The sequence below is a fragment of the Spinacia oleracea genome, chromosome 3 (genome assembly GCF_020520425.1).
Source record: "Spinacia oleracea cultivar Varoflay chromosome 3, BTI_SOV_V1, whole genome shotgun sequence".
Classification (NCBI taxonomy): Eukaryota; Viridiplantae; Streptophyta; class Magnoliopsida; order Caryophyllales; family Amaranthaceae; genus Spinacia; species Spinacia oleracea.
Window position 1 is genome coordinate 119893959 of NC_079489.1, and position 17142 is coordinate 119911100.

A 17142-nucleotide genomic window follows, 5' to 3' on the forward strand; every position below is an offset into this window, starting at 1 on the left:
GCAACATGGATTGGAGACCATGAGTTGTTGCGTGGGAAATTAAATATTAATTTCTATGTTCTAAGATACAACTGGAAAGTCTTCCACATATATGTGAACTGCTTGGATAAGTAAATCCAAACAAAGCATCACTAGCAACCTAAACAGTTGAAGTAAAAGTACTTATTGCCTAAGAAGCAATAAAACAGGGTTGTTTGTTTATGTTAAAGAGTTCTTCACTGAACTTGGGTAGATCATATGTCTTCTGACTTGATGGTTCTTCATTGCAAAATGCGTAGAACTACTCTTGTAGCTAGAAGGAATAGATCACAAAATAAACACACTCAAAAGATCTTATCATCATATCTCGAAGAACATTCGATGAAAAGATATTAAGATTGGCAAAGCATGATAACTAAACCTATGCAACAAGTGAGAAACAACACTCACATTGTGGCACTGGAAATCAAGCATAGCTTTGAATTCCATGAACTGTTTTAAGGATGGGTTCGAGGCCCATGGCTGTAGAACATTAGGGTTGAACATTTATCATATATGAAATGTATTTTCATATTCCATTTAATCTTGGTTTATTAAATGATGAGTCCCTTCAATTTGACGATATATTCAAGATAGACTGTCAGGACCAGTCCTGTGACTAAGAAATGTCTATCAAGTGAACTTGAATGTCAAAGGTTGAAAATGGTCCCTAGTCGGAGTTTTCTATAAAATTGGACGCATAGAAAACGTTAGACGACTAGAATGCAAGATGACTAGTAGTTCTGTTTCTTGAACTATGTGGACATGGCAATGTCATAATCATTTGCATAGATACTTACTTTGGGAAGACTAGTATCGGACAAGACCTATGAAACTTAACTGTAAGAGATGAAAATCTGTCATAAGTAAATTTCATTAAAATTATTAGACACTAAATCCTCAATACCTAAGTGATTTGAGATTACTTGTTTGAGAACTGGTTGCTTTGACGTTGACCAACCGTCGCACCGTAAAAGGAGGCTATAAAGGCAACGCTCAGGTAATCACCTATCAAACGAAGTCTAATCTCAAGATCGCAAGATTGGGATTGTCCTCCCATAAATCGGGATGAGATGCTTAAAAGTTGTACAAGGCCACTCGGAGAGCTAGAAACTGTGAAATGCATGGCCGTGCTCGGATGAATCATAGGCTATGATTATCTGTTTATTTGATCAGTTGAACTCTGAAACCGAGGAACACCTCTGGACATAATAAGCATGACAACTCTTACCTTATGTTCAAGAGCAAGCATCGAGCGACAAAGGAATTAGGAAATGCACACTTGTCCCTAAGGACAAGTGGGAGACTGAAGGAAATAATGCCCTTAGTCCAAGTATGCATTCTATGTTAAGTCTAATAAGTGCGGTTCAGTATTAATTAACAAGTTAATAATTGAGTGAGATCAAGTGAGCTGAATGCCTAGCTAGAGGCCGCTTCAGTTCAAGTGGAATTAATGATATTAATCCACAGCTTACTCTTGACTGAACCCGTAGGGTCACACAAATAGTACGCAAACGGATCAAGTATTTAATGGCATTAAATACTCCATCTATGGATATTCGGAATCGACGGATCTTGGTTTCAGTGGGAGCTGAGATCGTCACAGGCAAGAAATGAATACTCCGGAAACGATGATATTGCCGGAAACGGAAATATGGATCGTATCGGAAATATAAATATTATCCAAGTCGTAGATGTTGCCGGAAACGGAAACATGGTACGTATCGGAAAATATTATCGGAAATGGAAATATTGCCGGAAACGGAAATATTGTCAGAATCGGAAATATTATCGGAATCGGAAAATAATTCTGGAAACGGAAATATTAAATATTTGTTCGAAACGGAAATTAATTCCGGAATCGGAAATATTAAATATTGTTCGTATCGGAAATGAATTCCGGAACCGGGAATTTAATCGGAAGCGTATCGTACGAATAAGCATCGGACGAGGCCTGCCGGACGAGGGCCCAGCACGAAGCCAGGCCATCGCCCAGCAAGCCAAGCGCGCCACACGAACAGCCAAGGCCACGCCAGGCCCAGCGCAAGGCCAGGCCCAGCAGGCCATGGCAGCGCGCGCAGCAATGGGCTGCGAGCATTGCTGCAGCTCGCGTGGGCCGAGCGGCCGTGTGGGCTGTGCGCGGGCATGGCCTACACGCTTGCGGGTCATGCTCGTGTAGAGTTTGTGTTCACATACGAAACCTAAAAAGTATAGGATTTGTTTAATGATTAAAATTCCTAATCCTAAAAGATAAATTAATTAAATAAGAATTCTACTAGGATTCTAATTTAATTAATTCGTATCCTAGTAGGATTCGATTACTTATTCCATGGTCTATAAATATGAGTTAAGGGCTCATAATTTGTATCGAGTATTCAAGTATTCAAAGTGATTTTGAGAGCAAAAATTCAGTCATATAATTGCCTACAATAGCCGAAAATTCTAAGTACCTTAAGGGCGATCCTAGTTGGTCAAGCTTAAGGCGGATCCGGACGTGCTGTGGACTATCTACGGAGGGACAACACTTGGAGTCCTAAAGACTTGTTCTTGTTCGGTTCGGGCGCAGCTAGGGAGGGCACGCTACAACATGTATGCATCTATTCTATGCTAAATGATTATGTGTAAATAATATGCTTTCCTGGATTTATGGTTTTTCCGCATGATTTATGAATTGTCATATGTATCATAACCTAACACCAACAACATTGAAAGACCCACATCAGAACCTCGATCCTCAATCAACCGATTCACAGCATGAAGAATTTCTCATCACCCGCAGATACCCCGACACCAAATTGAAGACCATCAAAATAACTTCCCAAAGACGGACCAACCATAACAACACCAACCTTCGAAACCAGACGTCGCCAAACAGTACCCACAGCAATAGGACGAATACCACCACCGGGCTTGGCAAGAGGGGTGAGGGGAGCACTAGCAACATACTCTCCCAAACTCATAGGGAATTTCCTAGCTAAAACGAGATGAACCACCCCAGAAATCGATTCAACTAACTCATCTGAAACAGCCACAACAGCACCACTCAAACAATCCATAAGGTGCTGAGCTCGCAAACCGTCCCTCCCTCAAGATGTGCCACGTGGAAAACTCCTAATACGGTTCAAAACAACAGCAGAAGTAGCCATGAGATGATGGTGATCAACATGAATATTAGGCAAGGATGGAGCTGGAGAAGAGGGGTGTTTTGACCGTAAATCCGCAAGAGTGGGCTCATTATAAGGCGCAACGCCAGAAGAAGAAAGAACACGGACTGCAGTAATGTAATGGCCATCACAAATCTTCCTACGACACTGCTTGATATTACGGTCTGCCAAATCAAGATCCTCATTAGCATCCATCAAAGTAGGGGATCCAGCTGCTAAAGCTTCCCGCAAAAGAAGCATATCACCACCCGACTCACTCCAAGTACGAATAGCATTAGCAATGCTCTTTTCCTGCCGTTGCCGCCTTACAGCAGAAATGCACTCGCGATTACTTCTTGGACTAAAGGTCTTAAGGATACATAGAGGCAACACGATAAGTTTAACCCTAAAAGAGATGTCCTCAGGCCTGCAAATAACCTATCAAGCGCGCCTCTCAAAACCCGGGAAAAACCCAAACGACATTTAGGAGGGATGGATTTCACCGTGCAAAGCCGTTTAGAAATAAATATGTCAAGAAGAGTGACGGTAAAACCAAAATCCTGTTCTTGCACCCCAATATCCATGCGAACATCAGAAGCAAGTGACGGTTTAGAAAAACCATAGAGCACAAACCGAACAACACCATCCCCAACCCAAACGACATTTAGGAGTGATGGATTTCACCGTGCAAAGCCGTTTAGAAAGAAATATGTCAAGAAGAGTGACGGTAAAACCACAATCCTGTTCTTGATATCCATGCGAACATCAGAAGAAAGTGACGGTTTAGAAAAACCATAGAGCACAAACCGAACCACGACGATATTTAGAAAATCACATCATCAGGTAGGGACAAAAGTGGGTGGCATCATATTTTCTCTCTGAGGGTTTTCCGGCCTCCAGCCCCTCTTTAACGGCATCCCAGCCCGTACCGGCGAATTCAAAACTTTTGGGGCCCTATCTATTCCATCTATCGAGACCTAGGCTAAATGGTAAAGCTTCCCCCCACCTTCTAGGAAGGGTTTGGGAAACAAGGACACCGTTGGATCTTGTTCAAGTTCAGATTTTCCTTTCCGTGACCCCTGGGATATGATCAACTCTTGAGAAAAGTAGCAAGTCGTCCGCAACAACCCGCCTGCTGGGGCGGGGCGGCTTTTTTGCTTTCGGTTGGTTAAGCTTATTTAGTTTAGGAGTGCCGTAAGATCCTCATTCTCCCCATTCTATCTCTCTCTAGAACCTTACTCACCTTTCTTGATGGGCACTCCAACTAAGATTCTCGCCCCAAAAACTGGACCTTACTAAACAAGCGAGAAAAGCCCACAAAGGTTTTCTAGTTTCTACCGTATGAAGACCGAGAAAATCGGAACCATGAAGACATTTAGAACGAATAGATTGAGTCTTAAAACAATCCCCACAAAGCCAAATCCCCATACGGCGGAAGGTCAACTCAGCTTCAGTAAAAATAGCCAAGTTAGTAGTTAGAGAGTGCCGTGTGACTACTTGGGCATCAACCCTATAATGACGATCACGAAGATGAGTGATCTAAGAGCTCTTAGTAAGCCCATTTCCACCACCATCTTGACACCCATTAAGACCCACAAATGGACAATGAAAATGTACCACATCAGTAGGCATTAGAGTAGCCCGTGGTAGCACAACCAAAATGCACGGTCACAAAGCAACAACTTTGCACCCACAAACGCGGCAGCAGTAACATGACAAAACAAAGAACAAGCCAAAACAGCAGCAGTCCAAAACAGGAACAAGACAAAGAACAACAACACTACTACAACACCGTGGGTTAAGAAGCCACCCACAACGATACCGTGGGGATGGCTGCCCTACAACTCCTTAACACAACAAATACCCCTTGACCCTGCAACCACACGTAGCACCGGAAACACACAACCAAGCAACGTCGTCAACACTGGAAACACACTCCAACCTCGCGAACAAGCAGCAACGAACAACACCTCTGCCGTGACGATTTATGGCAATACACAACACGTCGCAAATACTGCCGGAAACACACCCAAAAACCTGCCGACCTTCGGGAAACACGTCGATAATACTGCCGGAAACACTCCCAAAAACCACGAACAAAAACTAACCTAATACTGCCGTGGAAACTCGCCGGGAATTGATCAAGAACTGCCCAAACTCGCCTGATCAATACTGCCCAAGAAACAGCCTCGGTCGTCGCTGTAACAACAGCCCAGAAACACCCCACATTATTCTCGACGACGTCGGAGAAATCGCCCTCCAAAACCTTCACAAGAATCTCACCAGAAACTGCACCAGTAACACACCGAAATTGCACCCAACCTTAGAGGTAACCGCCTGAAAAACCGCCAAAAACCGTCGCTTGAACCCGCCTGAGCCCTGAGCGTTGCCGTGAATCCTTCGCTGTGCCGGAAAAGCCGTCGGAGATCGATAGCCGTGGAACCTGCCCTAGACGGCCATTAGCGCACCCTAATAGCCCCTTTTGAGAGAGTTTATTATTATTATTATTATTATTATTATTGTTATTATTATTATTATTGTTATTGTTACTATTATTAATAATAAGTTACAATAAGTTTCAATAAGTTCTGATAAGTTCCAATAAGTTCAGATAAGTTCAGATCAGATAAATTCATGTCAAATAAATTGAATAGAACACATCCTCAATTGGATAATGCAAATTAAAGGTCATATATTCAAATCTTATGCAAACCAGAGAGTTACAAGACATATAGAAGTTTGAAAAAACACCATGTATACACCAGCCATGTGTACGTGTAGTAATCCGAACGGTTTGAGTTAAGCGCACTTAATACATCTACCAACATCACAATACAAAAATAAAAATAAAGGAAAAAGACAAAGTAGAAGTTATTATCAATCAAGAAAAGATGACGGAGTTATGATCAAACAATGTCAAATCTCAATTAATTTAATCAATAAAAAGTTGAAAGAGTTGTTTATAAAGGATGATTAAGATGAACTTCCCTACAAAGTTCTCCTAGGCTAGATATGTCTATCGATCTTACTCATCATATTGAACCTTTATTTTTATTCAATCAGAAGGTAAATTAGAAAATGAAGAACTAACCATTTATAAAATGCTGTGAAGCTATTAATAGTTTATAACGCGTTTCTTAGCAGTATACCAAATCGAGTTGTATTTACGGTTTCTGTGTATACCAAATCGAGATCGTGGTACATATTTAGGGATGAATAAAAGAAAAAGGAAAAAAAAATTAGGGGTGAAAATGAGTCCAAATTTCGTGAACTACTCCAAAACAAGCTCAGTCAAATCTTGTTTGATAAGCTAATAAAGTTGAAAAAATTTAAGCTCGTTAAGTAAACGAGCCAAAGTTGAACAACTTCATGTTCAACTCGTTAGTGTTCGTGAAACAACTGGTTTAATTAACTTCCTTTGTAGGCGTGATTGTGTTCAAGTGAACTAGTCAAAGTCGAACAACTTCATGTTCAGCTCGTTAATGTTCGTTAAACAACTGGTTTAACTTCCTTTGTACACATGATTATGTTCAAGTGAACGAGTCAAACTCGAACAACTTCATATTTAGCCCGTTAATGTTCGTAAAACAACTGGTGTAACTTCCTTTATAGTCGTGATTATGTTCAAGTGTAACTCGTTAAAATCTCGTTCAAAACTCGAAAAAATGTATGACATCATAAAACTATTTTACTTTCTTTCAAAAACTATTTTACTTTCTTTCAAAACTCGAAAAAATGTATGACACCATAAAAAATGTAACTCGTTAAAATCTCGATCAAAACATCATAAAATGTATGTTCAGTATATGTTTTAAATTAAATCAAAAGTTTTGTTATATATAAAAATTTGGCTATATAGTTTTGTTATCGAAAGTTTTGAAAAAGACTAATAAAATTAATGTTTAAAAGGTAATTTAAGAAGTATTTATTTTATCAAGCTAGTTTTAAGCTTGAACTTAAACTCAAAATGCAAACAAGCTTTTTCGTGAACAATACTCGAACACTAGTATTTTTTAATGAGCCAAGTTCGAACATTAACGATTCTTATCAAACTTAGCTCTTAGAGCATCTTCAATGGTAAGCTAATTTAACAATTAGCTTGTTATGTCACATAAGCTTTCAAGATATTTAATTGTCTAGCTAATTTGTGCTCCAATGGCTAGTAACTAGCTTGTTATTTAAATTGGTCTCATTTGTCCCACTTGTCAATTAATTAAATTGTCAACATTTTAGAGCTAGTTGTCAAGCAAATTAGCTTGTTTAAGCTAATTTGCTTGGCCAAGCTAATTTATTATTTTCACTCCAATGGTCTAGCTATTAGCTTGAAAGTTTTATAAATTTCAAGCTAGTCCCTAGCTACAACCATTGGAGATGCTCTTATAGACTAAAATTCAGCTTGACTCTTTACAACCCTACTCAATCTTCATATGCTTTTATATGTAATCATTTCTTGATCATTTACATAAGTATCTTAACAAATAGTCCACTAAGTAGATAAATAAATAATAATCTCTCACCTGAATCAGTAATTTTAGGGAAATTGCGATGCATAATCATAACATTTTTGGTAAACAAGATCACACAAAAGAAAATCTACAGCCTGTGTCCTTGGCTAACAGTCTAACACACCCTGTCCAATATAACCTTCCAAAAATATAAATTATTCAAATATTTTTTAAAATTTTTTTTTTCTTTTAAAAAAAAAGGTAGGCTTAGCTGGCGGTTGTCTATATATTAACAACCTTATTCAACGCCGCAGAATGATTGTCGGAGCAGCAAATTAAAAACCTTGGTTTTTGGTTTTCTATAAAAACTAGTTTGTTTTCACTTTTCTCGTTGCATTCTCCTTTTATTTTCTATATTTTTGATTTCCTATTAAGCCCTCCCTTTTCCTCTCTCTCTCCTAACAAGAGTTTTTGAATAAAGCTTTTGAAAGGAAGGAAGAGAAAGGGATAAAAGAGTAAAATCATAAATAGAAATGGGAAACTGCGCGAACAAGCCGTTGACAACAGAAGGAGATGCCCCCGCAGAGGCACCGGAGCAGAAGGTAGCCGTAGAGGAGAGAGAAATTGAAGTTGATCAAAACAAGGTTCCTTCTCTCGCTCAAATGTTGGAGGTCATTCATTTTATTATTACAGTACTATTTTATTTTATTTTTTTCATTGGAGGTAATCATGGGTTTTAATTTGCTTTTGGATACATAATTATGAAAATTATACTCGAATTAAAAAGAATTTAAAATTTTACGTAGCCTTTCCTTAAAAAACAACACGCGATTTATGATAATATTTTTTAAAACAATACTTAAATGTAGCCGTTATGTAATGTGTCGCTCAATATATGGTAGGAATGCATATTCGGATATTTAATCGTTTATTTGAAACATCTCAAAATTACTCCAGTGATTCTTTAAACATGTGACTATTAATTTCGGATAGAGGAATATATTTTCTTTGTACGATTTTTATTTTTGTTTTTAGGATGTCTGGAATAATTTGTAGACCCCGTTAAAAAAATACTAATAATTACTACTTTCAAAAACAAAAAAAATAAAATAAAAAATTTAAACATACCAAAACCCATCTTAACCTAAATTTTGAATTTTGGAGTTATTGAATGCTCGAATATATTGTACGGAGTAAAAATAAGAAAGAGTTCGAGGCCTAATCCGAAAAAATCACAATTGACAAGTCTAGTATGAGAAGTAGTTCATTTTCAGATGATATATTTTTGACATGTTAGTTTTACAATTTTGAAACGTAATTGTAGATGTTGAGTTGGTTGACGTGTTATCTTACAATTAATGGATAGACAAACTTATAAATATAAATAAGTAGTAATCCGTATGGAAAAATTAGCAATACAATATTATCATCAACCAACACCATCATACTATCAATTATTGCAGCATTTTTTGCTCAATGAAAATAATACTTTTTATTAGGATTTTTTGCCAAAAAGGACCTTTTATAAACGATTTTTTGCGAGAAAGGACCTTTTATGACGAAATTGGTGAAATGGGATCTAAAACATAAATTTTTTTGTTGATTGGGACCTTTTACCGATTTTTTGGAGTTGACCCAAGATTCCGGCAAGGACTTTGGCACGTGGCAACCGGAGAGTGCTACGTGTCCATTTAATGATTAAAAAATAAAAAATTTGGAGTTGACCCAAGATTCCGGCAAGGACTTTGGCACGTGGCAACCGGAGAGTGCTACGTGTCCATTTAATGATTAAAAAATAAAAAATAAATTTGCCCAAAATAAAAAAAATATTTTGCCTAAAAAAAAAAATTATCGAATTTTTTTTTTGCCCCAAATCGAATTTCTCTTTTTATGCCCCAATTTTGCGAAGAACCCTAATTTTTTCGAAGCAAAATTAGAACAATTGAGGAGGAATTTGAGGGGAAAAAATAGCAAACCTCATTCGTGTGGCTATGAATAACAATTCGTGGCAGACAATTTCAGTGACGAACTTTAAGGCAATTGGGATTTTGGAGGTAGAATTGGAGAAAAAAAAAAATCGATTTGGGGCAACAAAAAAAAATCGATTTGGGGCAAAAAAAAAAAAAATCGATTTGGGGCCAAAAAATCAATTTCGATTTGGGGCAAAAAAAAAATATCGATTTGGGGTAAAAAAAAATTCGATAATTTTTTTTTTTTGGGGGATTTTTTTTTTTTTTGGGGGCAATTTTTTTTTTTTTTTTTTAATCATTAAATGGACAGGTGGCCTTCTCCGGTTGCCACGTGTCAAAGTCGTTGCCGGAATCTTGGGTCAACTCCAAGAAACCGGTAAAGGGTCCCAATCAACAAAAAAATTTATGTTTTAGGTCCCATTTCACCAATTTCGTCATAAAAGGTCCTTTCTCGCAAAAAAATGTTTATAAAAGGTCTTTTTTGACAAAAAACCATTTTTATTAAATAAACGTTACTTCGTAGCACTCTGTTAACACCTTGTTAGTTAAAGTAGATAGTAAAAGTTATGCCTCAAAGTCTCAAACCACGTAGTAGGGTTCACGAGAGTGATGGATAGCTCAGTTGATTAGAGCTTCCATTCCGGTTCCAGGTGATATTGGGATCGATTCTCATCCCCGCCCTTGTGGCTTATCCGCACCAAAAAAAGAAAAGAAAAAACACGTAGTAGGGTTCATAACGAGGAATCATCTCCTTAATTAAGTTCCGTTAATTAGTACTTCCTAGTTAGTAAACATTATAATTGTCGATTTTGAGTGTTGTCCTTTCTTATTTCTTTCACAGCTGTTCTTGGGACCGGCCATTTGTTGATTGTTCATCACAAATCATAAGTCCATCTTTTCCTTATGTGGCCAATCTTAGCGCATGTTAAGGGGAAAAAAACACCATAATAAGTCTAAGTGAATGCCTTCTATTCAATTGCGGATTTTTCACCAAATGCCCTCGAGGTTTACTTTAATGCACCAAGTACCCCTAAACTTTCCAGAATGCACCAAATACCCCTGACGTTTAAAACAATATCATCAAATACCCTTGAGGCTGACAGACGTTAAGTCTCCGTTAGCGTGTGTTTACTTTTTTGCCTTTACTCAACCCATTTCTCTATTAATCCTAATATTAAACCTTAATTAAATGAATTAAACCCCTAAAATAATTAATTAACTATTATCTTAAAAAAAAAAAAAAAAAACCCAAAACATCTGTTGGGCTTCCTCTTCACTTTTGTCCTCTGCTAAACGCCATCATCATCATCCTCTTCTTATCCACCATTGTCAAAACTCGAACCTCCACATCCAGACCAACCCCTCCCCCTTTTTGCTTGCTACATACGTCGGCCAACTGCATCCCTTAGACCAATGCTAATTTCTATTAGTTGAAACCAATTTCCCCAAACCACCAAATCCAACCACCACGGCTCCGCCGCTTCCGACATTTGAACACCATCCCTCAACCACCGATCATTACTTCAATCGTACCTAGTTTTCTCATATCCAAGTCAAAATTTATCAATTTTTCAGATCAACAAAAAAAAGTGAAATTGACGAAAATCCCAATTGAATCAAATTGATTTTTTGCTAGGTTTAAGCTACAATGTTCGGTGATTTTTTTGGGTGCTCACAGTCGGCTACCTCGGGTTTTCCAAGCACCACAACTTGCATCATATCACAAGTTTTAATCTGGTTTCTTTCCTTTTGAATCCCAGAAATCTGCATCACCATTGTTGAAATTTCAAGAGAAAATTCGAGATACCCAGATGAAAATTAAAGCTCATTAAGTATATAATTCGATATACAATTCAGTTTTTTTTGTGCGAAATTGCTTTGGATTTGCTCAAAAAATCCCGACGAATTTTGGGTTTGGGCTTCACTACAAGGATGGGTGGAAGAGAAAAGAAGAGAGGAGACCGAAAATGCAGATCGGAAGAAAGAGGATAGTGGGTGGAGATTTCTGGCTAGCAACAAACAATAGTAGTGGATGGCTGCGACATTTGAAGAAATTGGTGGATAATTGATGATTTGGATTCAAGTTGAGGAAGAGGATAAAGATTTCCATGGGAAGGGGAAAGAATAAAGAAAAATGAGAAAAAGAAATGTTAACGGAAAAGTTAACGGAATAGACGGAAAATGGTCAATAAGGGTATTTGATGATATTGTTTTAAATGTCAGGGGTATTTGGTGCATTTTGGAAAGTTTAGGGGTACTTGGTGCATTAAAGTAAACCTCGAGGGCATTTGGTGAAAAATCCGATTCAATTGTCCTTACCTTTTCATGTCTTTGTATTCCTTGCAACATTAGTTTGTCTTCTAGACGGTTTCCTCTATTCTCTTGTCTGTAAAGATCCTTGTGGGTCGTGCTTCGTGCCAAACCCGCGTGCCATGAGTTTTAATGGGTCCAGTCCACGCCAAGCCACTTGTTTATTGTCGGGCCAAAAGTTTCTAAAGGGTCGCTTAGGTGCGGCTCAATCTCATGTGTCATCCTGTCGGACTTTGGTGTCTAAGCCCAATTTCGCTCAATCATTTAACGTGCTTCGTCATTTCAGGCCTTGCATTTTCCAAAAAAGTGTCATGGGCTCAGCCCATGTCGTCCCTTGGGCTGGGCTGCCGCACTGCCAAATTATTATTATTAACCCCTTAAATTTTTTTTGTTTGTGCGAATTACGAAGTAGCTATTAGAGCAATATATAAAAATTACAAACGGGAGAGTGTGAATTCGAACCGAGACACATCGTACACAAGCATTAAGGCTAACCATTAGGCCAATATTCCAATGGTGCCTTTGATTGTTTGTGATATTTTTACCTTTGCCCCTACATGTGTATGTCTTGTATAGAGACCTGCATGGTTAAATCCCGTACACATCATATAGACATGTCTACAAAAAATAAAATGAAATTATGCAACGCTCAACCTTAATTATTAATCTAATGTATATTACTTGGGTGTCACTTATTCGTTCATGCATGTAATGGCTATATGAAATGATTGTATTTGGACGAAGTTGTTGAAGTGAACATGTGTGCATGACATCCTGATTTTGCTCATGTTTTCTTCATTATTCTGTTAGTCAACCAAATTGTTATTTTTTTGAAATAATTTCTGAAAACATATATTCTTTGAAATCTGTTTGTTTGCAGGATGATGGAAAGAAGCCGGAAGCTGAGGGAGTCGCAAAGCCAGCCGAGGAGAAGAAGCCCTCAGAGACACCAATTAAGGTTGAAGAAGTAGCCAAAGAAGTGGCTGTCGAGACCAAGAAAGAAGATGTTTCAAAGCCGGCAGCCTCTGAGCCGCCTAAGCCAGAAGCCTCTGCGCCGAAGAAAGAAGAGACTAAGCCAGTTGTGGTTCCAGCCCCGGCTCCAGCCCCGGCTCCAGCCACAGCTGAGAAGAAAGTGGAAGAGAAGAAATCTGAGACTAAATGAAGATAATATTAAATGGTTATTCTTCTTTAAAACAAAAGAAAATTGAGGGGATAAAAAATAACACAAAAGAAATTTATTTTATTAATATAATTAAGTTTGTGATTGGATAGAATTATTTATTAATTGAAGAATTAGTTGATTTGGGATTTTGTTTAAATGGATATATATATATATATATATATATATATATATATATATATATAATTGTATGGGGGGAGAGAGTGGGTTTCATGATTTGTGTTTTCGTAGATTGATTGTGTTTATGTATTTTTTCTTCTTTTGTGTTTTTGTTCTCTTGCTTTTGTAAACATCTGGGTTTTGTTGGATTGTTCAAACTTCAAATTAATATCGAATTGCTTTTATTAATTTAATTAATATTTTGTTGATTCAATCTTAAGGCCCTGTTCTTCTGAACTATGTTTGGCTGAACTGAACTGAATGGAACTAAATAAATAGTACATAAATAAATAATAAATAATAAATAAATGTGTGTTGTACTTATGATGTTTATATAGAAATATTTACATCGTTATTTTGCAATTTTACTCGCATATGCCAATATTGTAGTAGTGATAATTTTAGCAATATCAATAATAATTAAAAAATTAATAGTAATAATTATAATGTTAATATTTACAATAATACTCATAATAATAAATAATAACTACAATAATCATAATTATATATTAATAACAATAATTACATATGATATTAATATAATAATAGTAATATTTAAGTAATATATATATATATATATATATATATATATATATATATATATATATATATATATATATAACAATAATAATAACAATAATAATAATAATAATAATAACAATAATAATAATAATAATAATAATAATAATGGCTCTTCGGGCTTCTTTAGAGCGTATCGTGACTGCTTCGGGACCTGGGTTCGGTGACTGGCAATGGCGTCTTGCCTTATTCTTATGGAGGATTGGGTGTTTATTCAGCTGGTGATGTTCGGCATTATGCTTTTCTTGCATCCCGTTTGCAGTCTTCTGGTTTGCAGGATTCGCTTCTTCGGCTTTCAGGTGTTGATGGTCCGGGGCCGGCCTTTGATGATGCTCTTGGCCTTTTCAATAGGACCGTGGAGACCGACCTTATGAGTAGCCCTAGTGAGATCGCTGCCCCCACACTCATGGAGAAATTGGCAGTCATATACTTCACGAAGGTTACTGCTGATGCGGAATCCGCCTATTCCTTATCTTCACGTCATGTTGCCCTATGGAAATCACAGCAGGGGGATCACTCCTCAGCTTGGTTGCGGGCAGTCCCCATCTCGGGTTTAGGCCAAACTATGAACGGTAAGACTTATCGTTCGGTTCTTTGCTATCGGTTGGGTATTCCGTTGTTCTCTGATCCGACGCCGTGTTCTGCTTGCTCTCGGGTTTTCGATGGGGACATTTATGGGGATCATGCCGTGTCTTGTGCTGGGATTGTGGGTATCAAACATAGAAATAATGTTGTTCGTGATACCCTTTTGGATATTTGCTATCGGTCCGTGATTTCTGCTCGCAAGGAGGTTGATGTTGGGCTGACTAGTACGTGAGAGTGACGGAGCTCTTCGTCCTGCAGATATATTGCTTTATTCATGGGATAGCGGTCTAGATGTGTGTGTTGACTTGACTGGGTCTTCCCCTATGACGCAATATGGGTTGTCAGGCTTCGTTTCGGGTCGGGTTGTGGCGGTTGCAGCGCAGCGGAAGCAGGATAAGTATGCAGCACGTTGTAGGGCTTTGGGTTACGGTTTCTTTCCTTTTTCCTTCTCTTCTTTTGGGGAATTAGAGAAAGGGGTTGTTTCTTTGCTGAAGCGGCTCCAGTCGTACTCCAGGGCTCAAGACATTGGGGCACGGGCAGCTGCCCACATTTTCAATAGGATCGGGTTTGCCATAGCTAGAGGAGTGGGGGCCCAGATTGTATCTCGGCTCCCCTCCAACTTCTTGTAGTTCACTTGATCTTTGTAGCTTGTTAAGCTTGTAACGTTTTGGTGTTTTCCCATAATAATAATAATAATAATAATAATAATAATAATGATAATAATAATAATAATAATAATAATAATAATAATAATAATAATAATAATAATAATAATATAGAAGATATTGAAGATGAGGTCCAGTTTTGGAATTCTGCACTAGTTTGCTACGTTTTGGGGGCAAACCCACCTCAAAATGTAATGGAAGGGTATGTGCATAGAGTTTGGGGGAAGTATGGAGTAGACAAAGTTTCTTTGGTGGGGAAGGGGATTTTCTTGATTCGTTTTCTCACCATGGAAAATTGCCAGAAGGTATTAAAGGGGGGGCCTCAATTCTTTGATGCTAAACCTTTGATTATCAAATTAAAGCATGGACCCCTGACATCAACTATGCTAAAGAACCTATGAAGATGCTGCCAATATGGATCAAATTGCCAGGTCTGAATGTGAAGTATTGGGGGGAGAAAAGTCTGTATAAGATTGCAGGTGGTGTAGGTAGGGCAATGAAGGTTGATCAGGCCACTCTCAATAGAGATAAGTTGATGTTTGCTAAGGTGTTAGTAGAGGTGGAACTTGACCAAGTGTTTCCTACAACTGTCCATTTTGTAAATGAAAATGGCATCACCATGACACAAACTGTGGAGTATGATTGGCTACCAGTTGGGTGTAGTGTATGCAAAGGTATTGGCCATGATGCAACACAGTGCAAGCATAAAGGGAAGCAAAGAATGAAGAAAGTATGGGTGGCCAAAACAACAGCTGCACCTCCTGTACAGGAAGTAACTGCCCCTGTGGTAGTACACACTAGATCCACATCTAGTGATGATGGTTTTAAGCAAGCTTCTGGTAGACAAAGGGGGCAACTGAGTAGACCCATTGTGACTATGAATGCTTTCCAGGCTCTAGCAGATGACCACAGTGTGGATGAAAACAGTAGTGAATTGGGGGATGGAGATGGTACAACCAAGGTAGGGGAATTGGAGAGTGGTACATTAGGCAAGGGATTGGCCTCCCTTATGCCTAATGGATAATGTGCTCTGTTGGAATGTAAGGGGGATAACAGGACTGAGAAGCAAAATGAAGTGAGAAGGTTAATTCATTCTCAACAAGCTAAACTATTTTGCCTCCTGGAGACTAGGGTGAAAGCTGCCAAGCTGGGTGCATTGTATCTAAATCTTTGCCCCAACTGGTGTTTCACCACCAACTTAAGCTGTCATAAAAATGGAAGAATCCTCTTGGCTTGGGATGCTGATGTCTTTAATGTGGATATTATTCATATGTGTAGTCAAATGATACACTGCTACATTGTAGTTAGAAGCTCTGGTGTGGGCTTTTTTGGCTCTTTTGTTTATGGTTTCAACTTTGCAAAAGAGAGGGAACCACTGTGGGAAAAACTGAGAGACATTGCAAACATTAGCAATGACCCATGGGTGGTTATGGGGGATTTCAATGCTGTAATGGAGCTGGAAGATAGAATTGGCTCTAGAGTGAGGCTTAATGAAGTGCAACCTATGAGAAGCTGTATGAGCTTTTGCAACCTAACTGAAATCAAAATTGTGGGAAGACATTACACATGGAATAACAAGCAGGCTGGGGCTGACAGGGTGTTTTCTAGAATTGATAGGGTTCTTAGCAACTCAAAATGGACTGACCTTTTTGAAACAGCTGAAGCTAACTACTTAGATGAAGCTAACTTTGATCACTGTCCAATGATAATGAGATGTTACCATGAGGGTCATCTGAAGAGACCTTTTAGGTTTTTTAACCTATGGGCCAGTGCTAGTAACTTTATGGAGCAGGTTGAATCTGTATGGAACAATTATGTCTATGGTTGTCCAATATATGTTTAGAATTGTTCAAAAGCTCAAATGGTTAAAGCCAAAGCTGAAAGCCCTTAGTGGTTCTGGTACTGCTGAATCTGAAAAATGTAGACTGTATAATGACCTTCTCATTGCTCAGAGTGCTCTTCATGATGATCCATTGAACACAAGGCTAGCTAGTGAAGAGAAACAGATTGCTGAATCATATGCAGTTGCCCACAAGAACTACCTGTCCTACCCGCAGCAAACAGCTAAGCTACATTGGTTGAAGGTGG

The 17142-nt window shown here is 38.2% G+C and overlaps 1 protein-coding gene across 2 annotated transcripts; it reads left to right on the forward strand.

Annotated features, from left to right (window-relative positions):
* Positions 1-7917: 7917 nt before the first annotated feature.
* LOC110805192 (plasma membrane-associated cation-binding protein 2) lies at positions 7918-13423 on the forward strand. 2 transcript variants are annotated; one of them, XM_022010795.2, is made up of 2 exons: positions 7918-8277; positions 12767-13423. In XM_022010795.2, the coding sequence occupies exons 1-2, from the start codon at positions 8140-8142 to the stop codon at positions 13046-13048; spliced, it is 420 nt and encodes a 139-aa protein (XP_021866487.1). In that variant the 5' UTR covers positions 7918-8139; the 3' UTR covers positions 13049-13423. The 2 variants fall into 2 exon arrangements, with proteins under 2 accessions (XP_021866487.1, XP_021866489.1); XM_022010797.2 differs by having other exon boundaries at positions 7919-8250.
* The last annotated feature ends 3719 nt before the right edge of the window (positions 13424-17142 follow it).